At 55.2% G+C, this 25,834-nt stretch overlaps 2 protein-coding genes across 9 annotated transcripts; both read left to right on the forward strand.

Annotated features, from left to right (window-relative positions):
* The first annotated feature begins 486 nt into the window (after nucleotides 1-486).
* Nucleotides 487-4,125, forward strand: AQP10 (aquaporin 10). Its single transcript, XM_004003657.5, is given in 8 exon segments — nucleotides 487-765; nucleotides 1,133-1,174; nucleotides 1,176-1,260; nucleotides 1,810-1,947; nucleotides 2,051-2,169; nucleotides 2,416-2,560; nucleotides 2,563-2,629; nucleotides 3,044-4,125. Coding segments are annotated over 8 exon segments (942 nt in total). The 5' UTR covers nucleotides 487-624; the 3' UTR covers nucleotides 3,249-4,125.
* Nucleotides 4,126-4,334: 209 nt separating this feature from the next.
* On the forward strand, nucleotides 4,335-25,504 carry ATP8B2 (ATPase phospholipid transporting 8B2). Of its 8 annotated transcripts, XM_042254689.2 has the most exons (30): nucleotides 4,335-4,514; nucleotides 4,895-5,007; nucleotides 6,856-6,923; nucleotides 9,146-9,204; nucleotides 9,574-9,687; nucleotides 9,820-9,918; nucleotides 10,208-10,269; nucleotides 10,368-10,440; nucleotides 10,729-10,799; nucleotides 11,028-11,107; nucleotides 11,970-12,128; nucleotides 12,344-12,432; nucleotides 13,489-13,572; nucleotides 13,747-13,943; nucleotides 16,780-16,988; nucleotides 17,810-17,853; nucleotides 18,118-18,283; nucleotides 18,447-18,635; nucleotides 18,796-18,911; nucleotides 19,003-19,167; nucleotides 19,253-19,364; nucleotides 19,502-19,607; nucleotides 19,720-19,864; nucleotides 20,032-20,215; nucleotides 20,366-20,589; nucleotides 20,872-20,955; nucleotides 21,299-21,544; nucleotides 21,688-21,826; nucleotides 23,370-23,500; nucleotides 23,695-25,504. In XM_042254689.2, the coding sequence occupies exons 3-30, from the start codon at nucleotides 6,893-6,895 to the stop codon at nucleotides 23,971-23,973; spliced, it is 3,657 nt and encodes a 1,218-aa protein (XP_042110623.1). In that variant the 5' UTR covers nucleotides 4,335-4,514; nucleotides 4,895-5,007; nucleotides 6,856-6,892; the 3' UTR covers nucleotides 23,974-25,504. The 8 variants fall into 8 exon arrangements, with proteins under 8 accessions (XP_042110623.1, XP_042110622.1, XP_060258258.1 ...); XM_042254688.2 differs by lacking the exon at nucleotides 4,895-5,007; XM_060402270.1 differs by lacking the exon at nucleotides 4,895-5,007 and having other exon boundaries at nucleotides 4,491-4,644.
* The last annotated feature ends 330 nt before the right edge of the window (nucleotides 25,505-25,834 follow it).

The raw sequence follows: 25,834 nt of genomic DNA on the forward strand, positions 1-25,834 counted from the left end.
TTTTACTCCTGCAGCCTGTGGTCTTCAGTCCAGTCTCCCTGGATGCACGTTAAATTTTCCAAGCATCCAAATGGCTGGGGGAAAGAAAGACTTCACATTCCACAGGAGAGGCACTGTGGAATATCAGATGGAGAATCAGAAGACCTGGCCTAGCTATAAACTAGCTGTGTGGCCTGGGGAAGTCTAAGGCCCTCTCAGGACAGTGCGTGCCCATCCTCAGGACAGTCGTAGAGTGGGAGCACCCTACTACCACTTTCCACAGCTGGTTTGAGGACCAAGAGAACTAACGCCCACGAAGGAGGCTACTCCCCGCAGTCTGTCAGCACAAGGGGGGGCTCCTGACTCCTGGGAGGTCTGGGGCTGAGACAGGAGACAGAGACTGGGCAAACGCCAGACTCTGGCTGTGCGCAGTCTGCCCACACTCTCCTGTTATCTCTGTCCTCCCGAGCTTCCACTTGCCAGACTCTGGCTGTGCGCAGTCTGCCCACATCCTCCTCCTGAGCTTCCACTCACGCACAGACAGACATCAGCTGCTGGTCAGTAACTGAGCTAATCGGTTTTAGTCTTTTCCCTATCTTTGCCCCTGACAGGCAGGAGCTGGGTAGCAACAGTGTGTCTACGCAGATGGAGAGTGGTGACCAGGGACAGGGTGTCCCCACTTCGGTCTCCATTCAGTCTCCGGTTGAAGTCAAGGACAGGCTCCAGATCCGCAGCCTCCCGGCCCGGCAGTGCCTGGCGGAGTTTCTGGCTGTGTCTGTGCTCATGGTAGGTGGTCTAATTGAGGCGGAGGAAAGAGGGAGCTGCGCTCCTCCTAGGGTCCTTACCTCTTCCTCTGGGTGCACTAGGAAGACAACGCCTCCAGCAGCCTCTTTTTCCTGCTCTTGCTCCTCTTGCCTCTCCTACCTTCCCAATTTTATTCCTGTCACTTTCCATCTCTTACCCTCCTTCGCTTCCCTTACTCTCCCTCTGTTTCTCCCCTCTTTTCTCTTTCCCCTTTCTGTTTTCTCTTGCTGATCCCTCAAGTCTGTTCATCAATCTTGGCCATCCCCTCTCTTCCCAGTCTCTCTCTCCCAGGGTGTCCCAGGCTCCCTATCCTTGGTTCCCTCTTCCTCATCTTTCTTTTCTCCAACAGCTCCTCATACAGGGGTCTTCGGCCCAGGCTGTCACCAGTGGAGGAACCAAAAAAAAACTTCTTTACCGTGTTTCTGGCTGGCTCTCCGGGCGTTATGCTAGCCACCTATGTGAGTGGTAATGTCTCAGGTGAGGAGGGTGAGGTCTAGTCATCAGACAAAGCAGGATGTGCACTTGAGTTTGGTAATAGTGCAAAGGATCCCTTGGTGACTCACAGACATTATCTCCTTGAGCTTGACCAGTGCCCTGGACTGAGATATGCCTCTGGCCCAGTCCAGTCCCTTCTCTTTCTATATCTCGCCCTCCCACTTCACATTAATCCTCCGCTCAGGTAGACAGAACTCTATGGCAAGGCATCATGAGTAAATGAGTAAACTCATCTTGTGTCTCCCACCTAAGCCCTCTGGGGTTCACCCTTGCTTAGGACCTCACCAGCTTGTTCCTCAGACTCACATCGCATCAAGTACTGGAATAGAAAGTGCAGACAGACCCAGGTTTGAACTTGGCTTCACTGCATGACCTTAACAAGTCACTTAACCTCCTTCAGCCTCAACTTCCTAACGCATGTGATGAGAATAGCAACATTTGACTTAAGAGTTGTGGGGAGGAATAGCAGTGTTACTGGTGACAGTGCCTGATAGACAATGGATATCGGTTTTCTTTTCTTGATCCTTGAAGGGGCCCACCTGAATCCAGCCTTCTCCCTGCCCATGTGCCTCCGGGGACACCTCCCCTGGGCCAGGTTTCTCATTTACTCCCTGGTGCAGTTGCTGTCTGTGTTCTGTGCCTCTGGAGTCCCCTACGCTCTCTATGACGGTAACAGAGAACAAGGTTGGGGGCACCTGTGTGTGGTTAACGACGCCTTAGAGCAGTTTTGAATGAGCAAAGATGGAAATCCTGGGTGTGCCCTACCCTACAGATGCCCTACAGAACTACACAGGTGGGAGCCGGACAGTGACTGGTCCCAAGGAGACGGCTTCCATCTTTGCCACCTACCCTGTCCCCTACCTGTCTCTGAGCAATGGCTTCCTGGATCACGTAGGTATAAGAGGGTGACCCAGGAAAGCCACAACCTTTGCCTTTTTCCCCCTGGAAGCTCGGCCTGCTGTTTAGGGTCTGGGTGGGTTGTGCGGCTGGCTTTATCTTTGCATCTCGCCTTCCCCAGCTGCCTGAGTTGGACAAAGTCAGATGCCATGGGGTGGCAGCCTGGAGTGCTTGGGTGAGATAGGGCAGGTGGTGCAACTGGCAGCTAACGGGAGGCCCCCTGCCTCTGTCGACTCCAAGGTTCTGGGCACCTGAATGCTGATGGTGGGGAAGGCCATCCTAGACACACAGAACAAGGGAGCGCCTGCAGGTCTGGAGCCTGTGGTAGTGGGGTTACTGATCCTGGCCATCACGCTATCCGTGGGTGCCAACTGTGAGCTCCCAATCAACCTGCCCAGGACCTCGGCCCACAGCTTTTCGCCTACATAGCTGGCTGGGGCCCTGAAGTCTTCAGGTAGCCTCCCCTGGTGCTGTCCTTCCGCTCCCACCCCTTGCTAAGGGCTCTGACCCTGGCTCTCCAGCTCTCTCCTTTTAAATAGTTCTCTTGGCATCTCAGGACAGTTTGAGCCTCCTCTAAGCCCCAGGTCTCCCTTTATGTCTTGTCCCCTTTCTCCCCTTTTACCCTTTTCATTGAAACAGGAAGATTTAGAGGTTGTGTTAGACAAAATGCATGTATGAGATAATCCCTAAAGATCAAGCTCTCCTGGGGTCTCCTCCTCTCTGGGTGCTATGCTTTGGTGCCACAACACTCCTTCTGGTGTCTCTCACCCCAGGAACTGCTTTAGGGAGTTTTCTGAATACCCTCCGTTCTTCAGAGGGAAGGCTAAGGGGCTCACCCTGATATCTCCCTTCTGTTCTTATCTGGCAGTGCTGGCAATGGTTGGTGGTGGGTTCCTGTGATGGGCCCTCTAGTGGGGGGCATGCTTGGCACAGCCACATCCCAGCTGCTGGTGGCGCAGCACCATCCTGAGGACTCAGAGCCATCTCAGGATCTAGAGTGTGCCCAACAGGAAGCCTCAGGCTCCGGAAGTCCGGCCGCAACTCAGCTGCAGGAGAGTAAGCTGCGACTCTGACAGGACAGTCCTCACCTTCCTCGTGGACACTGAAGAGGGACAAGATGTTCTTTCTCTTTATTAATACGCCAGGCCCTGGGCAGCTTCTCCGTGTACTCATCTAGGCACCTCCTCTTCCTAAACTGGGGAGGATGCCTGGACAGGAAGAACGAGGAGGCTCAGGTACCAGACTCAGGCTGCTCATCCCCCTCCTCGCCCATGCAGGTTTTCGGACCCTGGACTTCCAAGAACGTAGTTCCTCCAAGTAGCCGCCAGAGGGTGCGCACCATGGAAACCGGATTGGGAAGGCTTCGGGAATCTGCAGGATGGTGGGAGCCGACCATCCTGTGCAGGGCTTAATCCAGGGGACTTCTTCCAAAGCTTGGCCCCCACTGCTTGACTCCCAGCTCTCGTAGCCTCAGGCCGTCCGCCTTTACGCTGACTGGGGCGCCTCGCCCAGATTCAGCCACCCCGCAGATAGTAATTAGGGGTGGTGGTAGGGAAACCGCCTCCACCAAGGAGGCGTGGGGGGGAGGGGGACGGGAAAGGGAGGGCCGCCAGAAGAACACAACCAGTCAAGTGGCTGGAGACTGCGAGAGCAAGATGGAGAAACTGAGGCACGACCCCATACCTAGACATTCCGGGCTGTGTCATTCAAGGAGAGGGCGCACTACAGTGAGAAGACATGAGCCAGGGCGAGGAGAGAAGGCGAAGGGGCAGAGGGCCGCGAGCGGAAAGAGTAGGAGTAAAGGCCAGCTGGCGCGGAGGAAAATTCTCGTCGTTCAGCGCTTCCTCAACTCTCACACACCTCCCCGACGAAGAGAGGTCTCTTTTAGCAGAGAAGCAGCCTTCTTCTGTTTCCCATTTTTCAAATTAAAAATAAAAAATCTCAGAGCGATCTTGCCTCCAGACTTTTTTTTTTTTTGGACCGGGGATGGATGCGTCTGGGAGTGGGTGGGGCGGGGATCGCGGCCTCGCGGCGCTGAGCATCCCCGGGGTTAAGACCCTCCCCCTGCCCCGCACAAAAATGGCGGCTCCCGCCTTCCCCCTTCCTCACCCCTCCCCAAAACCCCCTCCCGCCCCCCGCCCTCTCCCGCCACCTCCGTCACTTCCGCCCCGCCGTGGCCGAAACTGACACAAAGTAGCGGGCCGAGGCCCCGGGGGGAGAGGGGCTGCAGCTGGGGGGGGCGGGAGCCCGCGGGGAGGTGAGCCGAGCGCCCCCCGCCCCAGCCCCCGGCATGGGCAGGACGGGGCCGCCGGGGCGGGCGCCGAGCGCTGAGCGCTGAGGTGAGGCGGGGGCAGCAGCCCGGGAGCGCGGGGCCGGGAGGGCAGGCGGAGATGCGGCTGCGGACTCGGGGTTGGAGTGGCCGGGGAGGATCGGGAGGGAATGGGGAGTCGGAGCTGCCGTGAGACGGAGGTGAGGGACTGGATGACTGGAGGGAAGGTGGTGTTGGGTGCCTGAGAGTGGGGGAGATTCGGGAGGCCGTCCGCAGGACGGGAGGGTGGGGTGCTGGCGGGGCGCGGGAGACCATAGAAGGGGCGCGGGGGTGCCGAGCAGGAGCTCAGCACCGCCCAGAGAGTTTTGGGGGTGAGGAGCGTACTCGGGGTCCGAAGGTTTGGGCGCCTGTAGAAGGGAGTTAGGGAATAGCAGGCTTTGTCTCTGTAAGGTGCGTGAGGAAACCGAGGTTCAAGGAGAGGTGGTAGCGCTGGGAGTTCGGAGCTGGGAGTGAGTCCCGGGTTCTGTCCTTGACGATGGAAAGCGGCCAGGTGTCGGTGGCAAGTGAGCTGGGGGTCCTGGATTCCCTTCCCTTCTGTTTCCCTAACCTGCCCATAAATATCCCTTGCCAGCTTCCTCTGAAACAAGGGGTCAGGCTTTCTGGGTTTGGGCTGGAGGGGAGCAGGGGCCAGGCCTAAAGGAGGAGCCGGTTTTCCTCCATGGAGCACTGCCTTCTTCCCAGAGCTGGCTATTTTTATCCCAAATGTGGCTGCAGAGGGGGCTGGGGCAGGGTGACGGGGCAGAGCGACGTGGCTAATGGGCCTGGGTTCAGAAAACCTAGGCTGTGTGAGACTGGGAAGGAGAAGTGAGAGAGGGTCCCTGTTCCCAGGTCTCCCTCCTCCCTTTCCTTCCTATTATGGCCCCCCAGAGGGGGTGAAGTCTAGGGCCAAGCCAGCTTTCAGTCTCCCCAGGGTCTCGGAGGTAAAACAACTTTCCTGGTTGGTGTCCAGGCTTCTGACTCCTGAGAGCCTTGCTGCTCCTTCATTAACTCTTTCTTAGGATTCAAACCCAGATCTTGGGGCTGACAGTGCTTCTAGATGAGGGCGGGGCTGGCTGTGGAACTTGTGATGCCCACCCTTGCATCCTCTCTTTTAACCTCTCCCTTCATGCCCCACCTCCTATGACTCATACTGTAGACTGGGTGGAGACCCTGGCTGGGGGCCCTGTAGGAGGGCTTGGCATCTTGGAAGAGGTTTTTCTTCCTGAGCCAGGCACCCTTGGTTGCCAGAGTTGGGGAGAGTCAGAGAAGTATTACCTGATTGGGGTTCAGGAAGGGAGTCCAGCTTAGTGAACGAAGAACTGGTGTGGATGACGGCCTTGCCCAGAGTGTGTAATTATAGAGGTTGGGCAGACAGACAATTAGTATCTCTTGGGTCTGACAGGCTGGAGGAGTGTTCCCAGGAGGCTGGAGACAGGGGAACCAAAGGGGAGGAAGGCGCTCCACCCAGACAAAGAAAGAGGAGGTGACTAGAGGACCCAGGACCTGGCTGGCAGTTTCCTTTGGGTCAGGCTAGGATGAGGCTCTGTGACTGTGTCTTACAGGCCAGGCCTTTTACCTTTTTTAGGTGAAAGGAAGAACATGGGGAGATAGAAAGAAGCAGAAATCCATCTGATGTTCCCTGAGTTTGCAACGCAGTGCCATACTGACTAGACTAGGCTTGGGGTGGAAGAGAGAGAGAGGGATGCCTCTCCATCAGGGTTGAGAAGACCCCTTTGTTGGTCCAGAAGGGCAGCTGTCCCAGACTGAGAGGAAGTGGTTTGGAGACTGTGTGTGCAGGAAGTGAAGGCCATGCCTCTACAGTGAACTCCCCTAGAGGAGGTGATAATGGAAGCCTTAGTAATGGGGAGGAGGGGAGTGGGAAGATCATAAGCTTTTTGAGAAGGGTGGTGCCTGCCCACCGTTTCCTGATGCTCTGCCAGGTGTTTCCTGGCTCATGTTCCCTCAGCCCCACCCCTTGGTGGAAATTCTGCTTTCCAGTAAACACAGGCACCCACTCATTGCCACCAGGAGAGCACCCAAGGCATCCATGCTCCCTGGGGTGGCTACTTTTGGAGCTGTGCCCCTCCTGTCCATATCTGGCCTCTTCTCTTTGTGCCCTTCCTTTCCCTGCAGGTCTTGGTTTTTATAAAGTGTGTGTGCCTCCATGTTATCCAAGGCAGAGGCATTGGGGGAGGTGGTGGGGAAGTCCCCTCTTTTTCAGGGACCTATTGGGGCAGTGAGAGCAGAGAGTTGGTGTGGACTTAGTGGGAAAGGCTGGAGAGGGACAGGATCGGAATTGGGGAGGAGTCTGAAAAGGGGAATGAAGGGTTACCCTCAGCTTCCTGACCTCACGCACTTGTCACCTTCTGCAGGGTCTCCCATGGGATTGCTGGGACCTTGCTGGGTGAGATGGCACTGTGTGCAAAAAAGCGCCCCCCAGGTAAGACAGTCAGAAGGTGGGGGTCAGGGGGAATCCCTGGGACCATCTGGAGTGGGTGTTTTTATGGCTCAGGGAGCACAGGGAGGAGGACGGACGACAGGTAATGGGTCTGAAGGAGGGTAGATTGCAGCCCCTATCCATCCTGGGGGAAGCCTTAGGAAACCATAATTCTTCCCCTTGATTCTCTAAGCTGGTTTTCCCCTCAGGAGCGTGCTGAGGACTTGCCCTTCACCCCCAAACACACAGACTTTTATCTCGGGGCACCTGGAGCGCCTATTCTCTGTTTTGGGGAGTCCAGGGTGCTGTGTTCCCGCCGTCACCTCTCTGTCCTCACACTTCATCTCCTCCCCTCATTTTCCCAACCATCCCGGTCCTTCTTGTTTTCTTGCGGGCGGGGGTGGGGATGGGAGGCAGTGGGATGAAAACGGTTGCCCTGGACAACGCTGGCAGTCCCCTCACGCGCATTGGCCCGGCGGAGGGAGGCGGGGCTCGGTGCTGGCTTTCGCCTACGCGGCGCGCTGGCAGGCGGCTGCCCCTGCAGTCGGGGGAGCGGGTGGGGGCGGAGCCTGGGGCGTGCGCGCACAGTCCCGGGCCACTCAGCGCGCGTCTGCGTCCGCGGGGGGCGTCGGGGGCGGCGGCGGCGCATCTGAGCGCGCGGCGTCGCCGGGTGCGGGCGGCCGCGGGGATGGCCGGGGCTGCAGGTGGGGCGCGCGCCCGACGGCCGGGGCTCCCCTCTGAGCGGCCGCAGCTCCTGTGCCTCCCCGGGGGGCCGCCCCGTCGGAGCCGCTGAGGCCGAGGACAGACCGACAGACAGCCCGCCCTTACCCCGCTCAAACTGGGGTCATGACGGTCCCCAAGGAGATGCCCGAGAAGTGGGCCCGGGCCGGGGCGCCCCCCTCCTGGAGCAGAAAGAAGCCCTCCTGGGGGACAGGTAACGGGAGGCAGCTACTGGCAACTCTCCTGAGCCCTTAGTCCCCCCCCCCCCCATTCTCTTGTCTCCGGGCCTCCCCACAGCGTTCCCATATCCTCTGCAGACCCAGAGATCCTGGCTCCGAAGGGTCTGGTCTCTACCTCTCTCTTTGCATGCTTGTCGTTGACTGCGCAGGCGACTCAGCCTGACGGTCCCCTTTGGGGAAGTTTTGGGAGTAAAGTGACCAGGCGGAGAGAGAGCACTCTGGGCAGGCAGAGGATGCTGTGGTCTGAGGTTTTGCTGCTGCAGTGCGCTCTGCAGGCTGCTGGGGAGAGTGAGGGAAGGCGTCTGGAATGCTGCTTGATAGTCCAGGTCGGGTTTGTCATGATGTTTACTGCCTAACCAGGGTACCCGGTTTTTCAGCCTGTGGTCATGACCACCGGAGTTGGGCTGGAGAACCCATCTAGGACCCTTCCTAGGACACCTCTGTGTTCTGGGACCTGAACTTGGTGCCTGCAGTCCCAGATCTGTGGGTGTTCAGAATAGGTTTAGTTCGTTAGTCACTTGGTTAGTGACAGATGTGTTGTTTTAGGGGAAATACGTGCAGACAGCACAAGAAAGGTTATGGTGAGAGAGTGACTGCTTCAACTACATCCCATTCTTCCCTCTTTCATCTCTGTCTCAGTCTGCATGACCCATATCCCTGACCACCCCCTCTCCTACTTGAAGACGAGCTTTGAAATAAGATGATGTCATCGTGGGCCAGTCAGAAGCCGCTGCTGGTGACATGTGACAAGCAGAGGCGTCTGTAGGGGGGACTGCACGTGGGGCTGGGATGCTGCCGCAAAGCAGTTCCAGGGCACCGTGACCCTCCGTCTTGCCACCCACCCCACCCACTGGGTTAGGAGGAGGGCAGTACCAGGGCTGGAGCTGTGAGGGGAAGCTTAGTGTCTTCAGCTGCTGTTCTGGAGATCCCTAGGACCGTTAATTCCTACAGCGTTAATTAAAGGGATGGGGGCGAGAAACCGGTGCCCCCAGTGGGAGAGCTTGACGGTTGTTGGTGAGGAAAGGAGAATGGCATCCTGTCCTGTGAGTGTCGCACCTGCAGAGCCCAGTGGTCAGGCTGGTGGTGAGAGGTGGACTAGAGGGAAGAATTCAGTGACACCTCACGTGTGCCACTAAACTCCTTAAAACTGTGTGCCATGGAAGGAACCTGGGGCCCTCAGTGGAAAACCCACAGAGTGGGGTGGGCCTGACAAGGTGCTGGGCTGGGCCTCAGTCTGCTCCTGACTGCAGCATCATTCTCTTGCAGAAGAAGAAAGGAGGGCGCGGGCCAATGACCGAGAATACAATGAGAAATTCCAGTATGCGGTGAGAGGCCCCAGACCACCTGTGCCCTCTTCCTGGGTCGGGAAGGAAGGACGGGTGCATCCTGTCCGTCCTGGGTGGGGGTGGAGGGCTGACTGCTGGGAGGGTGCTTGGGGGAGGGGAAGGCAGCCTCTTTGCCACTTGTCATCTGCTGCTCTGCTGAATTTTTCATGCCCTGACCTGTCAGTGAAGCAGGATCCCATGAGACCATTGACCCCATGAGACTCTCTTCTCTCCTCCTTTTTCCCCCTCTTATACCTCCTGACTTTTAGGGGCAGAGGTTTGGAAAGTGTAGGTGGAGAGGGCAGCCTCAATCTGGTTCTGGGTTGGCATTGGAGGGCGCCTCACGATCTTCTCTTCCTCCCACTACAGAGTAACTGCATCAAGACCTCCAAGTACAATATTCTCACCTTCCTGCCTGTCAACCTCTTTGAGCAGTTCCAGGAAGTGGCCAATACCTACTTCCTGTTCCTTCTCATTCTGCAGGTAAGCGACCGCTGGTAAAATCAAACCCTTTGCAATTAATTCACAAAGCCTACTAAGGTCAAGGAGGAGAAAAGTCTGGGGGAACCGAGGACAGGACCTCAGAGGCATGCGTTCTCGGTCCTTTTTTTCCAGTTGATCCCGCAGATCTCTTCCCTGTCCTGGTTCACCACCATTGTGCCTTTGGTTCTTGTCCTCACCATCACAGCTGTTAAAGATGCCACTGATGACTATGTGAGCTGCTTTCCTTCTTACACTGTTCCCCCACCCTCCATCCCCACCCCACCCCGGCCCTGCAACTCTCCCTCCTCCACTTAGCAGAGTTCCTCAGCGACCTTACCATCCCTAACCTGATCCACTAGCTCTGTGGAATCTTGGCCGAAAGTAGGGTGGGGGAGTCAAGGAGGGAGTAGACCCGTGAACAGGTGTATACATGGTGGCACCCAGCATGTTCTGCTTCCCGCTGATCAGCTAAGTCCCTTGGCGCAGGAGAAGATGGCTTACCTTGCTTTCCTTTCTTCAGTTCCGCCACAAGAGCGATAACCAAGTGAATAACCGTCAGTCTCAGGTGCTGATCAACGGAATGTGAGTGCTTGTTGAAGACTGAGGGCCTTGGGAAGGAAAAGGGTCCCCTGGGAACTTCTCTAACTACTGACGACCTTTGCTCTGTCTTCTTGCCTCAGCCTCCAGCAGGAGCAGTGGATGAACGTCTGTGTTGGTGATATTATCAAGCTAGAAAACAACCAGTTTGTGGCGGTAAGGGGCGGGTGCCCCTCTAGGCCTACAGGGCTCTCCCCACCCCCCTTTTTTGGGGGGGGGCAGAAAGGAATGTGTCTTTCCTGTTGACAGTTGCCTCTTACACACTCATGGGAGGAAACTTTCTTGAGTGGGAAGCTTCTGTGTCATATATTATGCCTCCTTTCTGGCCATTCATGTGCTCAGGACTAAGCAGACCAAGAGTGCTTAGTGGAAGGAGGGATCTTCAGAGAGTCCTTCGGGGTGGAGGTTTGGGTCTTTGGCCTTCTCATTAGGTTTTCTTTCTAGGCGGATCTCCTCCTCCTTTCCAGCAGCGAGCCCCATGGGCTGTGTTACATAGAGACAGCAGAACTTGACGGGTGAGTTGCGTGCTCAGTGTCTCCTCCTTCCTCCTGTGGGCTAGCAGGCTTGTTGCTGAAAGTGGTCCCCAGGTCTGGAGTCTGTACCTTTTGGAACAGGCTTTGGGTGTGTAGAAGTGTTACCTACCCAGTAATGCCTGGGGGTGGTGATGCTCCTTGGTCAGGTGTCCCCAGGTAGAATCTAAAGGAAAGGAAGGGAATCAGGACTCAGGGACACTCTCCTTCCAGAGAGACCAACATGAAAGTGCGGCAGGCGATTCCAGTCACCTCGGAATTGGGAGACATCAGTAAGCTTGCCAAGTTTGATGGTAAGTAGTCCTGGAGAAGCAGCTTTCAGGCAGAGGAGATGTCTTGGGTTTTGGGATCTAAATTGTGCCTTCTCTCTTTGGCTTCTTTTTGCTGTGACTGCAGCTCCCTGGACTCTTTTGGGTGGTTGGGGAGGTGCCGAGGGGTTCAGGAATGCTGAGGGGCTATCACTTAGCTTTTGAATTGATGGTCATTTCAAGAGCTCCTGGCTGCCAGCTGCCTCTTTGCTATACATGTTGAGAGAAACTCAGCTTATTCTTGTTTCTTATACATGCTTCTTCTAACAAGGCAAACTATGTAGCATATAAAAGAGAAAGCTCTCCTGCCCTCCAACTCTAGCCTCCTCAGGGTTGTCAGGTTAACTGGCAGTGTAGTATGTAGTCATCCACACTTTTCCTTCTGTTTATGTGAGCGTAAATCGGTGGGATCGTACTGTACTGAAATCTCTTCAACCAGCGTTTCTGTACTTACTTAAATTCATCATAAGTATCTTATCACGTCTCTATGTAAAGAAATTTGTACCATTCTTTTTCATAACTGTATAATGTTTCATAGAATCGAGGCTTTGTAATTTATTCAGCTCAGTCTTTTGCTGTTCAAATAACGCTTCAATAAAATTCTTGCAAGCTCTGCTATTACCTCTGTAGAACGAGTCCCCAGAGTGGGATTACTGGGGCCGAGGGTATGTGTGCTTTTAATAGGAATTCATGCCGCCTCCTTTCTTCCCCAGAAAGTTGCGCCAGCGGTGTGCGGATGGGCCCGCATCCTAACCCCCTCTCACCGCAGCTGGTTTTTCTGTGCTGTTGTCTCATGGTCAAGCTACAGACCACACCTCAAGCAGGTGCACTCCTGTCTTCCCTTTAGGTGAAGTGATTTGCGAACCTCCCAACAACAAGCTAGACAAATTCAGCGGAACCCTCTACTGGAAGGAGAACAAGTTCCCCCTGAGCAACCAGAACATGCTGCTGCGGGGCTGCGTGCTGCGAAACACCGAGTGGTGTTTCGGGCTGGTCATCTTTGCAGGTGAGCCTCCTCGGGCCCAAAGAGAGAAGGGCGGGAGTGGTGCCTCTGCTGGCCTTCAGGAACGTGGGAAGAGACTGGAGTGGGTCCTGGAGCCGAGCCTCTCATCCAGCCAGTGTCTCTCTTCCACCCTGATGTCCTATAGACTGGATGCCCGGGCAGAAGCCTAGAGGCAGATTCGTTGTTTGGCTTTCCCAGCCCTTCCCATGCCTTTCTAGGTCCTGACACTAAGCTGATGCAGAACAGTGGCAGGACAAAATTCAAGAGAACAAGTATTGATCGCCTAATGAACACACTGGTGCTCTGGGTAAGGCTTCCCACAAACGGTTCCTGCCTCTGCCCTTCTAGTTGTCCTTGGGCGGGTCCTGTTACTCCCATCTCTCCTCCCTGGTCAGTAGTCAGTCTTCAGGTTTTAACTTTAAAGCCACTGGCAGGTCAGCCACTCAAAGGCAGTGTTTATTTCAGGCTCCTTTTGGATTTAGAAGGTGTTATTTAAAAAACCTTTGGAACATGTATGAATGAACAACTTAAAACAAATCTTCTGTTCTCTGGATTCCAGTTACGATGGTGACTTAGTCTAGCATGTGACTTTCTGTTTGCTTTTGCCAGGGACAAGGCAGCCTTCATGGGGATGGAGAGGGAATTAAAAGAAAAATTTCCATTTGGATGATGGAGAACAGGGTCTTTTCCCCTGACTTCCAAGAGCAAAGGATCCCAAGGGAAAAGTTTCTGTTTTAGTTGTTGGCAGTTCCTGAATCCTTCTCTTGTTTTGCTAGAAACCTGAGCTCCTTGTCGAGCTCCGCTCCCCTTCTTGCGCCCCCACTGCCTGCTGCCTGCCCCCCCACATGCCAGCTTGCAAAGGCTGGCTGGGGCCAGCCTCCTGTGAGACAGTTTCCTCCCTTAAAGGGTTTGCAGAAACCCAGTCTGAGAGGCTATCAGGCCAAGGCTCTTATCGCCCCCTGGTGGTCCTTGGGCATCAGGATGGTTTCTGCTTTGCTTCAAAGCATCTGGAGTGGAGGCAGCTTGGAAGATAGATGTCTGAAATCACGCAGTGGTCTCAACTTTTTTCTTTCGAAAGCTTTCTTACGATTCTTCTTCAACTGATCCAGTGGTCAGGAATCCACAGTTCCACTGCTGGAGGCAGGAAACTAAGGTCCCATTGGCTGCGTGGTATGGCCAAAAAAATTTTTTTTTAATTTTTGGCAACCTGTATGAGATAATGAACATTACAGAAACATGGTATTTTTGTTGGCTTGTAGAGACTTAGCTCTGGTAAATGGGTGATTTCCAGTAGGCTTCTTTGGTATGTTGAAAGTAACTTACCTCGACCCTTACCACCTTTGATGTCTCCTGAGGGTTCTAGAATATCAGAATGGATACTGCACAACCCTTTCAGCTTCTCAGAACACAGTTGAGAAAAGCATTGCAAGAGAAGGCCATGTGCCAGGTGATCACCAGTTCTGGATGCTTCCCACTAGAGCATATGACCATTTTAAAGATACCTGAGCCTTTGAGGGCTCTGGGTACTGATGGTAACCTTCAGGGATTCACTTGGTTTTGAGGACTTCCTCAGGGCTTCCTTGGTTTTGCAGCTTAGCCTCCGCTTTTCATTCCTCTGCAGATTTTTGGATTCCTGGTCTGCATGGGGGTGATCCTGGCCATTGGCAATGCCATCTGGGAACACGAGGTGGGGATGCGCTTCCAGGTCTACCTGCCCTGGGACGAGGCGGTGGACAGTGCCTTCTTCTCTGGCTTCCTCTCCTTCTGGTCCTACATCATCATCCTCAACACCGTCGTGCCCATATCGCTCTATGTCAGGTATGCTGTCTCTCTGCGCTGGGGTCTCTCCAGGGAGCTCAGGTGGTCCCTTGGCAGACTTTTCTCTTCCGTGAAGATGAAATCCTCGAGAGGGAACTTGGGGTCCTCTCCTTCCTGTGCTGTGAACATGTTATCTGTTTATCTTCATGGGCAAAGCAGACTTCACTGCAGTTTTCTTGGCACTTTGGATTGTATTAGAACAAAAATCATGTTGATTTATATAGCACATACTTATCGCATGCTGACTGTGCAAAGAAGCAGGCTAGGTGCGGTGGCACAAAGATGTGCTAAGAATGGATTTCTTCCCTCCAGGAGCTTCAGTCTAGTAGAGGGAGCTAAATCTAAATACATTATGAAGCAAAGTGGGAACTAGTGCTGTTAACAGTCATCCTACCTGCCTTCAGTGTCATGCTCGCGTGTGAAGCGAGGGGACACAGTTGATGCATAACATAGCCTCTGCCTTCAGGAGCAGCAGACTGGTGCAGGAGGAGAGGTGCAGACAGTGTAGGACACCTGTGCATCCCTCTGAGATACCCCAGAGGCACAGAGTGCCATGAAGATGGGAAGCTCGTTACTCCCCATGCAGTTAATCAGGGAGGACATCTCTGAAGAGGTGGCTGTTGAACGGGACTTTGAGTGGTGGCGGGGAGGGGCGAAGGTGAGCCTGGAGGAGAGGGCTGGACACAAAGGCACGGAGATAGGGACCTCAGAATGGTTCATCCTGGGACAGTTTGGCAGGAGCATGGACCCTGAGTGGGGGCCTATGAGACAGAGAGCTGGGAACATAAGCCTGTTCCCTGTTGTGAAGGAGCTTGAATCTTTGCCAGTGGACATTCACTCAGGAAACCATTAAAAGATTCTTTAAAAAAAAAAAAAAATCTAAAGAATGCTTTAGGAAATGTTGGCTGGCAGTGGCATATAGCGTAACTGGGAGTAAGAGGACGTCTAGGGTGTTTTTGGGAAAGCAGCTGTTAACAGGGAGTGAAGCGAGGAAGGGGGAATGCTGGAGAAGAACGAATGGCCAGAAGAGATCTCTTTGCATTTAGTGCCTTGCACTTGAGACAAGAGAACCTGTGCCTTTGTTTAAACTGATCACATTGTAGACTTTATTGTTGTTATTTTTTTGGCTGTGCGGCTTGTGGCATCTTAGATCCCCGTCCGGGGATCAAACCCCGGCCCTCGACGGTGACAGCTCAGAGTCCTAACCACTGAAACACCAGGATCCCAACCTGTGACATTGCTGAGGACATTAGAGGGATGCTTAGAACTCTTCCCTTATGTTTTCTCTTGTTCACAGATTCCCCAGATAGTCTCCTTGGATCTCCCACTTGCGCCTGAGTCCTAGTGCTGCTGACAGTGGGCAGGAGATAAGGAATCTCTGTGCTGAGGGTGGACAGCAGGGTTTCTGTGAAGTATTAGGAGGAGACTCAGAAGGCTTGGGGTTTAGTCCTGCCCCCTCAGTAGCCACCTGACCTCAGGCAAATCCACAGTCACTTAGGGCCTCGGTTTTCTCACGAAAAATGGGACAAGTTCCAGCCTCTTCATAGGAACATCTTGGTATAATAGATTGGAAAATACATTTTTTAAATTAAAATGTAATTTCATTTTTACTGGGACTTCCCTGGAGGTCCAGTGGTTAAGACTCAGTGCTTCCAGTCCAGGGGGTACAGGTTTCATCTCTGGTCAGTTGGGAAAACTAAGATCCCACATGCTGAGTGACATGGTCAAAAAACTACTTAAAAAAATTTAAATTACTGTACAAATATCAGGTGGTAGCATGTCCATCATTATCTGCAACTCTGGTTCTTTGTTGCTATTTACATCTTTTCTTGTTTCCAATCTGAATTTTTTTTTCCATCTTTGGACTTTGCTGTCTGTGTTTTATATTCAAGTTCACGTGAAGCCCATGGTAGCTGCCTGAGAAAGTTTCTAAGTCTCCTCAGGTTACAGTGTGTGTATTTGGGGAGGAGGGCAGGGAGGGGACGCTTGATCAGCTGAGTGGGGCGTAGGCCACGAAGGCATTTCTAGCTGGCTCAGTTTTGGCCTGGTAAGGGGATCCTGACCAGTCCCAGTCAGGTGGGAAGCAGGGTTCCGGATGTGGCCCCATTGCTTGGCTGGCAGGACCCAGACATGGGGCCGTTTCTGAGATGCTGACGGTCCAGATCCCGGAAGGCATTGCCTTGTAAAGAGGATGATGTGAACCGACCTTAGGAGAGCCCCACGCTGGTGTAGATGGGGGTTGTTCCCTGGACTCTTGAGGCCCCATCGCCTCCTGGAGTCAGCATCTCAGTCTGCCCCGAGTGCTCCCTGAGCTCCCCGAGTTGGCTTGTGCAGCCCAGAGCTGGGCAGCTTGGGCTCGGGCAGCGAGGTGGGGGCTCCAGGGCTGCCTCGGTTTCCTCTCCCTGCAGGGCGTGTGTGATGCTGTGGCCCGCGCAGCACCCTCATTATCTCTCTCTCTTTTTTTTCTCCTCCTTCCCTCTTGCACTTTCTCTTGTTTTCTCTGCATGGTTTCTGTATTATTAGCCCAGAGGTAAGAACTGGTCGAGTGCCTTGTCCGCAGTCCCTCCTCCTCTGCCTGTGCCGTCTGTCCCGCCTGCCCAGGCCCTTTGTCCCTTTTTGTCTGGAGGGCATCGGAGGGTCGGGGTCGGGGACCCCCTTTGCCGGCCAGGCGTGGCAGGTTCCACCTTCAGGCGCTCCTTGCCATCCTCCCCCGCCCAGGTGTCCGCTCCGCTCCGTTCTCGTCTCTCCCCAGGTGGAGGGCCTGCAGCGAAGGCCCATGGGGGTGGGGCCCTGCTCCCCTCCCTGCCCTCAGCCTCACCTCCTGTCCCCTGCGCAGCGTGGAGGTCATCCGCCTGGGCCACAGCTACTTCATCAACTGGGACAAGAAGATGTTCTGCATGAAGAAGCGGACGCCTGCCGAGGCCCGCACCACCACCCTGAACGAGGAGCTGGGCCAGGTGGAGTACATCTTCTCCGACAAGACGGGCACCCTCACCCAGAACATCATGGTCTTCAACAAGTGCTCCATCAACGGCCGCAGCTACGGTATGGCCGCGCCACTGGGGACGAGGGCGGGGAGGACCCTGCTGCTGGGGCTCCCACGCTGGGCTCCACATCTGGGCTTTCCTTCTTTTCCTACTGGGGTCTGTGGGGCCTTGAGAGGGTCTGCTCTGCACCCAGATCAGGAGGCAGATCCTGACGGTGCTCCCCCCTCTCCTCTGCTGGTGCCTGCACCGCCTCTCAGCTCCAGGCAGTGGGGCCGCTCCTTGGCTGTTTGAACAGAAGCCCAGGACGCTGGCCGCTTGGCACCCCGGGCCAGGTGGGACCTTGTCAGCCCTGGCGGAGTGCTAGCCTCTCCCCGTGTTGCTGCCCAGGGCCCCTGTGAGTCTCTGGAATGTGACTGTGGCCTTCCCAGTGTGGCCCCACTGCAGTGGCCTAGTGGCTGAGCTGCTGGGATGGCTTGGGGACAGGGTGCCTGGGGTCTTTTATGCCAAGTGAGCCCCTCTCCTAACTGCTTTCTGTACTAACCTAGGCTTGGAGGCCAGCGTGTGAGGCTTTGTCTGGTGCACAGGCCTAAGAGCCGAGGGGCCTGGGGCCCCGGGGGCATGGGTGTGGCGTTGGAGCTGCCCTCTGGGGAGAGCCGGAAGGGGGTGGGGATGGGGAGCCGAGAGTGCCGTGGCTTTTGAGTCCTGGCGTTCTGAAGACCCAGGGTGCCTGTGCCTCCTGTCTTTCTAGTCAGCTGTGTTGAATCTGGGTGACGTTCACTCAGCCACAAGGGTCGCGGGTCCCAGGTGCCCGCGGGTTCTGTGCTGGCGGCCCCTCCCCCTGCTCTGACACTGCTCCTCCTCTGTCCTGGCCGTGTGTAGGTGACGTGTTCGATGTCCTGGGACACAAAGCTGAATTGGGAGAGGTAAGGTCCAGCCTCCATACTGGTTCTCGGTGCTAGTTGAACACAGGGTGCCTGGCCAGGGTTGGCATAGTCGGGGGTGACGTGTTGCTTGGCTAGGGCGTGGAAGCTGGTCGGAGGAGATGGGTGTAGTAAGGAAGACTTGGTGGCACGGGTGGCAATCTTGAGGTTGGCAGTGGACAGGATCCTGGTGGGGACCGCCCCACCCCTCCCCGGGAAGCAGCCTGGGGACCCACCCTTTCCTGATGGTCCTCTTACCTGCTCCAGAGGCCTGAGCCCGTCGACTTCTCCTTTAATCCTCTGGCTGACAAGAAGTTCTTGTTTTGGGACCCCGCTCTCTTGGAGGCTGTCAAGACGGGGGACCCCCACGCCCACGAGTTCTTCCGCCTCCTCTCGTTGTGCCACACCGTCATGTCGGAGGAGAAGAGCGGAGGTGAGCCCAGGGGCTGGCCTGCGCTTCCCTGCCCGATGGACTCTCGGGCTTGAGCCGTGCTCTGCCTGTGGCCTGGCCACCTGGGGTTTCCTGGGCAGGAACACGCGGCTGGTGGCTGAGAGCGGGGCTGCTGACACCACGTGTGTCCCTCCTCCACGCCCAGGGGAGCTCTACTACAAAGCCCAGTCTCCGGACGAGGGGGCCTTGGTCACCGCAGCCAGGAACTTTGGCTTCGTATTCCGCTCTCGTACCCCCAAAACCATCACTGTGCATGAGATGGGCACCGCCATCACCTACCAGCTGCTGGCCATCCTGGACTTCAACAATATCCGCAAACGGATGTCAGTCATAGGTGAGGCCGGGATCGGGCTGCCGGAGGCATTCGGGGGCAGCATGCAGTCCTGGGGTGGGTGAGGTGTACTGGGTGACCTTGGTGTGTTGCAATTCAGGGCCTTTACTTATCTGAATATCCCATTCTTTCCTGGGACATTTTCCCCCTGCCCCACTGACAGTGCGGAATCCAGAGGGGAAAATAAGACTCTACTGCAAAGGGGCTGACACCATCTTGCTGGACAGACTCCATCATTCTACCCAAGAGCTGCTCAACACCACCACCGACCATCTGAATGTAAGCATGAGCAAGGGGCCCCTGTGGTTCTGCTGCTCTCAGTGAGGTGGTGGGAGACTGGGGCCGACTCTCTGGCTTCTTCCTCTTTCAGGAGTATGCAGGCGAAGGGCTGAGAACCCTGGTCCTGGCCTACAAGGATCTGGATGAAGAATACTACGAGGAGTGGGCCGGGAGACGGCTCCAAGCCAGCCTGGCCCAGGACAGCCGGGACGACCGGCTGGCCAGCATCTACGAGGAGGTTGAGAGCGACATGATGGTATGGTCTGCAGAGTGGGCCGAGGGTGGGTGAGGAGGGCCTGGGCCTGGACTCTTGTGCTAGGAGCGCTTGTGGTTATTTTCAGCTGCTGGGTGCCACAGCCATTGAGGACAAGCTTCAGCAAGGGGTTCCGGAGACCATTGCCCTCCTGACGCTGGCCAACATCAAGATCTGGGTGCTGACTGGAGACAAACAAGGTGAGAGGCCTGTAGGGCAGAGGAGATTGCACCTGCATTCAGCACTGTGGGGTCCTGGCAAGCCTGGAACACCGGGCTGGCAAGCGCACCGGCTTCGTCAGGGGCCCGTCCAGAGCTCCTGCACTTTCTCTTGGTAGAGACGGCCGTGAACATTGGCTATTCCTGCAAGATGCTGACGGACGACATGACAGAGGTGTTCATCGTCACTGGCCACACGGTCTTGGAAGTGCGGGAGGAGCTCAGGTAAGCAGACCTGGATGCTCTGCACCATACCTGGGGGTACACACAGGTTTGCTGATTGGGCTTGAATCCTGCTCCTGTCCTGGCCGACCATGGTCTCGTTTCCCCTTCGCAGGAAAGCCCGGGAGAAGATGATGGATTCGTCCCGTGCTGTGGGCAATGGCTTCACCTACCAGGAGAAACTTTCTTCTTCCAGGCTCACCTCTGTCCTGGAAGCTGTGGCTGGGGAGTATGCCCTGGTTATCAACGGGCACAGCCTGGTGAGTGTCGCCACCCTTAGCTTGGGCAGGATCTTTTCAGAGAGCGGCTATTATATCTTACCTTGTTCCCATTCCCTGGACTTCGCTGGGGCTGTGGTCTTAAAGGAGTTGATCCCCAGGTCTCTCCTGGAGCACATGGAGTTTGCTCAGTGCTCTCTGTGTTCCAGGCCCACGCGTTAGAGGCAGACATGGAGCTGGAGTTTCTGGAGACGGCCTGTGCCTGCAAAGCTGTCATCTGCTGCCGGGTGACTCCCTTGCAGAAGGCACAGGTGGTGGAACTGGTGAAGAAGTACAAGAAGGCTGTGACCCTGGCCATCGGGGATGGAGCCAACGACGTCAGCATGATCAAAAGTGAGTGTGGACTGTGCAGGGGTGGCGGCTGGGCCCTCGGGCAGGGAGAGAGACCCAGGGAGGAGTGATGACGGAAGGGGCGGGCCGGAACGTCGTGGGACTCTGAAGCGCGCGGCGTCTTCATCTTCCCGTCGTCTCTTGTCTCTGCAGCGGCTCACATTGGTGTGGGCATCAGTGGGCAGGAAGGGATCCAGGCGGTGCTGGCCTCCGACTACTCCTTCTCCCAGTTCAAGTTCCTGCAGCGCCTCCTGCTGGTGCATGGACGCTGGTCCTACCTGCGCATGTGCAAGTTCCTCTGCTATTTCTTCTACAAGAACTTCGCTTTCACCATGGTCCACTTCTGGTTTGGCTTCTTCTGCGGCTTCTCAGCCCAGGTGACGAGTTTCCCAGTCCCCTGGCATGCCTGTCCTGAAGCTCCTTAAGGACGGAGATTGTGTCTGTCCTGTTCGTTGCTTGGTCCCCTTAGGATCTAGCTGTTGTCTGATGCATGCATTTAAAAAAAAAAAAAAAAAAAAGGCTTGTTGAAGGAGTGGAGAGCAAGTTCCAGAAAATTCCTCAGGCCTCCACCTGTGCCACGTTGGCTGTCTTCCTCCGCCTGATGTGTAGTAAAGAGAGACTGCATGTTCACCTTTTCTTGCTCCCTGTTCTCTTTGCAGACAGTCTACGACCAGTATTTCATCACCCTTTATAATATCGTGTACACCTCCCTCCCAGTCCTGGCTATGGGGGTCTTCGATCAGGTATGAGGGAGTTGGGTGCCTGAGTGTGTTGGGAAGAGGGGCATTGCTGCAAGGGTGTCACCCAATAGTGGTGGGCATGTGGCTCTTGTGCTCACTGGCTGTGGTCCCTGGCAAGGCAGTTCCATGAGCTGGGCAGCTGACTGGGCCTCCCTCTCGGCCACTGCTGACCTTAACTTTCCTGGGTTGCTGAACAGACATTGACTTGGGGCAGCTGGCTTGAGGTTGAGTCTAGCTGCCAAAGAATTTAGAAAAAGGAGGCAGGGACAAAGTCTGCCCTTGTCCCCCCACCGCCCCGAGTTGGGCAGCTTCTGAGCCTCCTGTGCCGCTGGCCCTCTGCACACAGGATGTCCCAGAGCAGCGGAGCATGGAGTACCCTAAGTTATACGAGCCAGGCCAGCTGAATCTCCTCTTCAACAAGCGGGAGTTCTTCATCTGCATTGCCCAGGGCATCTACACGTCCGTGCTCATGTTCTTCATCCCCTATGGGGTGTTTGCTGAAGCCACCCGGGATGATGGCACCCAGCTAGCTGACTACCAGTCCTTTGCGGTCACCGTGGCCACTTCACTGGTCATCGTGGTCAGTGTGCAGGTAGGAGGTGGTCCGGGAGCTGCCCCCACTCCCAGGGTGAGTGAGCCTCCTGTCCCTGGGGTGCCCTGGGCACTGCAGTTCCTGGGAGGGGGACAGGGTTTGGGGGGGATGCTCCTTCTGCTTGTGACAACTGCTTTTTGCAGATTGGACTGGATACTGGCTACTGGACAGCTATCAACCACTTCTTCATCTGGGGCAGCCTGGCAGTTTACTTTGCCATCCTCTTTGCCATGCACAGCAATGGGCTCTTCGACATGTTTCCAAACCAATTTCGGTTTGTGGGTGAGTCCCTCTGGCTTTCCCTTGAGTCAGTGAAGGATCACAGTCATTCTGGGACTAACAGGGAAGGTAGGCATTTATTCAACACTCCTTACGTGTCACGTATTCTGGATGGTGCCATGGGACTCTAGGTGTATCTGACCCAGCCCCTGGCCTCTCTGGGAAGGACTGGTACAGGAAGAGGAACAGTGATACAGAAATCTTATTTGAGGGATTGCAGAGAGGTCATGAGTGGCAGAGGGGCTGGAGGCGTGGAGCAGATGAGGTTGGAAGGTAGGGCTGAGGCAGAGGGTTAGGGATGAAAATCAGTCCAGGTCTTTTATAGGCCAAGGCTAAGAACTTAGGGGTTTTTTTCACTTGTGATTTTTATTTGTTTTTGGTGTGCTGGGTCTTCGTTGCTGCTCATGGGCTTTCTCTAGTTGTAGAGAGTGGAGGCTGCCGTCCAGTTGCAGTGCACCGGCTTCTCACTGTGGCGGCTCCTCTTCTTGCAGAGCACGGGCTCCCAGTCTCTAGAGCATAGGGCATGTGTGCTTAGTTGCTCCGAGGCGTGTGGGATCTTCCTGGAGCAGGGATCAAACCCATATCTCCTGCACTGGCAAGCAGATTCTTTACCACTGAGCCACCAGGGAAGCCCAGAACTTTGGAATTTAGAGGGTGTTGAGCAGGGAAATGTCATAAACTGCTTTATGTTTTTAAAGGCTCACTCTTACTGTTTTGTGGACGATAAAAGGTGGAGCACAGAGACTTCCCTGGTGGTCTAGTGGCTAAGACTCTGAGCTCCCAATGTGGGGGGCTCGGGTTCTACCCCGATCAGGGAACTAGATGCTGCATGCCCCAACTAAGATTCGGCACAGCCAAATAAATTTAAAAAAGAGGACAAAGGTAGAACCTGGGGAGACTAACCAGAAGGCTGTAGCAGCAATGTAGCAGGTGAGAATGATGGCGGCTTAGAGTAGAGTAAAAGTGGTGGAATCCCGTAGGTATTTTGGAAATGGAGCTGACAGATTGGATGGGGGCCTGAGATGGCTGGGGCAGGAACCAGGTTGACTTCAGAGCTTTTCCTTGGAGCAACCTAGTGGGTGGTAGCATCTCCTGAGGCAGGGAAGATGTGGAGCAAATTGTGAACAGAGGAAACAGTAGTTCACTTTCAGCTGTGTGAAGCTGAGATGAACAGAGGTGTCAGGTTAAGGCAGTTAAAAAAAAACAGGTCTGGGGCCATCCCTGAGGGTCCAGTGGTTAAGACTCCGAACTTCCACTGCAGGGGGTATGGATTCCATCCCTGGTTGGGGAACTAAGACCCTGTATGCTGTGCAGCACAGCCAGAAAAACCCCACCAAAACAAAAGCAGATCTGAAGTCTTGGGTAGAGTTTGGAGCTAGAATCCAATTTGGAGATAAACATTTGGGGAGCAGAAAGAGAGGCCAGAGATGACTTAAGTTTTGAGACTGGGAAAGTGGGGCTGCCAGAAAAAGAAATGGGGAGCTCTGAGAGGCTGCCCTTACGCCTGCTCTGTGCCCCCTGAAGCGCCCGGCTCCTCCTCTCCCAGGTAACGCCCAGAACACCCTGGCCCAGCCGACTGTGTGGCTGACCATCGTGCTCACCACGGTCGTCTGCATCATGCCTGTGGTCGCCTTTCGGTTTCTCAGGCTGAACCTGAAGCCGGATCTCTCGGACACGGTGAGAGGCCGGGCTGTCTGCTGTGGGGGTCGGAGGTGGCGTGTGCAGACACTGCTGCAGTTTCCGTTAAGTGTGTGGGTGGTGGTCCCTGTGCCTGCCCAGTCCCCAGTGCTCTGGGTCCCTTCTCCGAGGTAGTGTCTGATGCTCGCGTGCTGACAAAGGCTCCTTCCCTCATGCTGCCCCGCTCCTGCCAGGTCCGCTACACCCAGCTGGTGAGGAAGAAGCAGAAGGCCCAACACCGCTGCATGAGGCGGGTGGGCCGCACGGGGTCCCGGCGCTCTGGCTACGCCTTCTCCCACCAGGAGGGCTTCGGGGAACTCATCATGTCTGGCAAGAACATGCGGCTCAGCTCCCTGGCGCTCTCCAGCTTCACCACCCGCTCCAGCTCCAGCTGGATTGAGAGCCTCCGCAGGAAGAAGAGTGACAGCGCCAGCAGCCCCAGCGGAGGGGCCGACAAGCCCCTCAAGGGCTGAAGGCCAGAAGGCGGACGCTCCGTGCCGGTGATCAGTCAGCTCACGTGGGGCTGGCCGGCCGCCGAGAGGACAGCGTCTGTCTCCAAGCTTCGGGTCCTCATCCCTTCTCTCCTGGTAGACTCTGTCCTGCTGGTCCTGCTAAGAGCGGCTGGGGCATCCCCAGCCCAGGGCCCTCCGAGCAGCTGGGAGGGTGGAGGGGGAGGGCCCCAAGGGCAGAGTGGGGCTGGGGCATTGGCCACCAGCCCCCACTGGGGGCTCAAATGTGGACCCAAAAGCAGTAGAAAACCTGTGAGAGATTGTGTCTGCCCCTGTCCTGCCTGGGAGCCCACAGGGAGACTATAATCTCTGTATTTTTTTACTCCCGATCCCCAGAGGGGCCCCAGAGCCCCTGTTCCTGAATTACACAAGAATGTATCATGCCGGGAAGCCAGAGACCTGCTGGGGCCCTGGGCCCCTCACAGTGTGTGTCTCTCCTTGATTTATGTCTATGTCCAGTTTGGTTCTGTCTTTTTTTTTTTTGGCAAGTGGAGGCGGCCTTTCTGTGGCTTTTATGTTGTGTTGGTGTCTTAACTCTCTTGGGGAAGGTGCCCCGGCCTGGCTGGGAGGGGAGCGGTTTGGGAGGAGCCCTCCAGCAGCTGGTGCCCTTGCGGGACCAAGAGGCCGACCTGGGAGGGAGCTGCCCATCAGCCAGAAGCTGTTGGGAGGATAGACCAGGGGCATTGGGTCCTGTCTCCTTCCTCACCTTGAGAGTGAAGTGCTGCCTCTCCCCCACTCCCCCGCCCCCACAACTAACTCCTGGATTCCATAAGTCCTGCTGGTACCGGACTGGAGCCCGGGAGAACAGCCCGTCCTCAGTGACCGAAAGCTGGGTGTGATAAGTAATCCTGAAAACATTTTCTTTAATGTCAAATTTAGACCCACGTTCATGGGCCGAGTCCATTCTGACTGTCCTCCCTCCTCGTCGGTGTTGCCGGCACCTGAGGTGGCGCCCGGAATGGGAAGCTGAGCCCTGTGAGCTGAGGCTGCAGGGAAGCCAAGCTCTGCTGCTCCCGGCAACAGCGGTCCCACCCGCTCCAGGCCCGGCTTCCGGCAGGGGGTGCTCAATGACAGCGGAGCCGAGGCGCGTCAGTCTTTCCATGATCCACACCTACGAAGCTCTTCCCCAAGTTAGGTGTCACCCAAGTTAGTTGCCACCAAGTCATCCTTGGGCAGAACTTTTTCCATGTCTTCGGTAGTGGAGGGGGTTACTCAGGAATGGTGTGGAGCTGGGAGTGAGGGATGTGGTCGTCCCATGGGAATTGGAGGTGTTCCAGTGAGGCGGGTGGGGTGGGCAGGGGCTGGAGGTGGGGAAAGCTTGACAGGGAAATTCCTTTTGGCCACACGGTTTACAAATTCAACATCATGTCTGTTTGTGTGTCTCTCAAGGTGAGAGTCTGATTTTTATACCAAAGAGGAAATGATTTTTTTTCATATTTGGTTTGTCTATATTATATAAATATAAATATATATATATATACAGTTATATATATTATTTTTTTGGTTCTCTCTCGTTTTTTAGGGAGGGAGGAAAGTACCAAGTTGCATTGAGCTGTAATTAAGGAACATTCTGTATAATTTATGACACATTTCTATACTTGCAAAAATTATATCATTTTATGGATATAAGAGAAAAATGCCTTTTTATAAAATCTTGATTTCTGAAAAAAGTGTGTGGTTTGTCTCTTTTCTGATGCCTTACCTAGATTGGTGGTAAAAGTTAAGACAGAAAACTTTTCTTACAGAATTGGCTGGGTAGAAGTGGACCGGAGTGAAGAAAACCGAGTCTGACAGGCAGGGTAGACCTCTCCATTTCCACACCTCA

The sequence above is a fragment of the Ovis aries genome, chromosome 1 (genome assembly GCF_016772045.2).
Source record: "Ovis aries strain OAR_USU_Benz2616 breed Rambouillet chromosome 1, ARS-UI_Ramb_v3.0, whole genome shotgun sequence".
Classification (NCBI taxonomy): domain Eukaryota; kingdom Metazoa; phylum Chordata; class Mammalia; order Artiodactyla; family Bovidae; genus Ovis; species Ovis aries.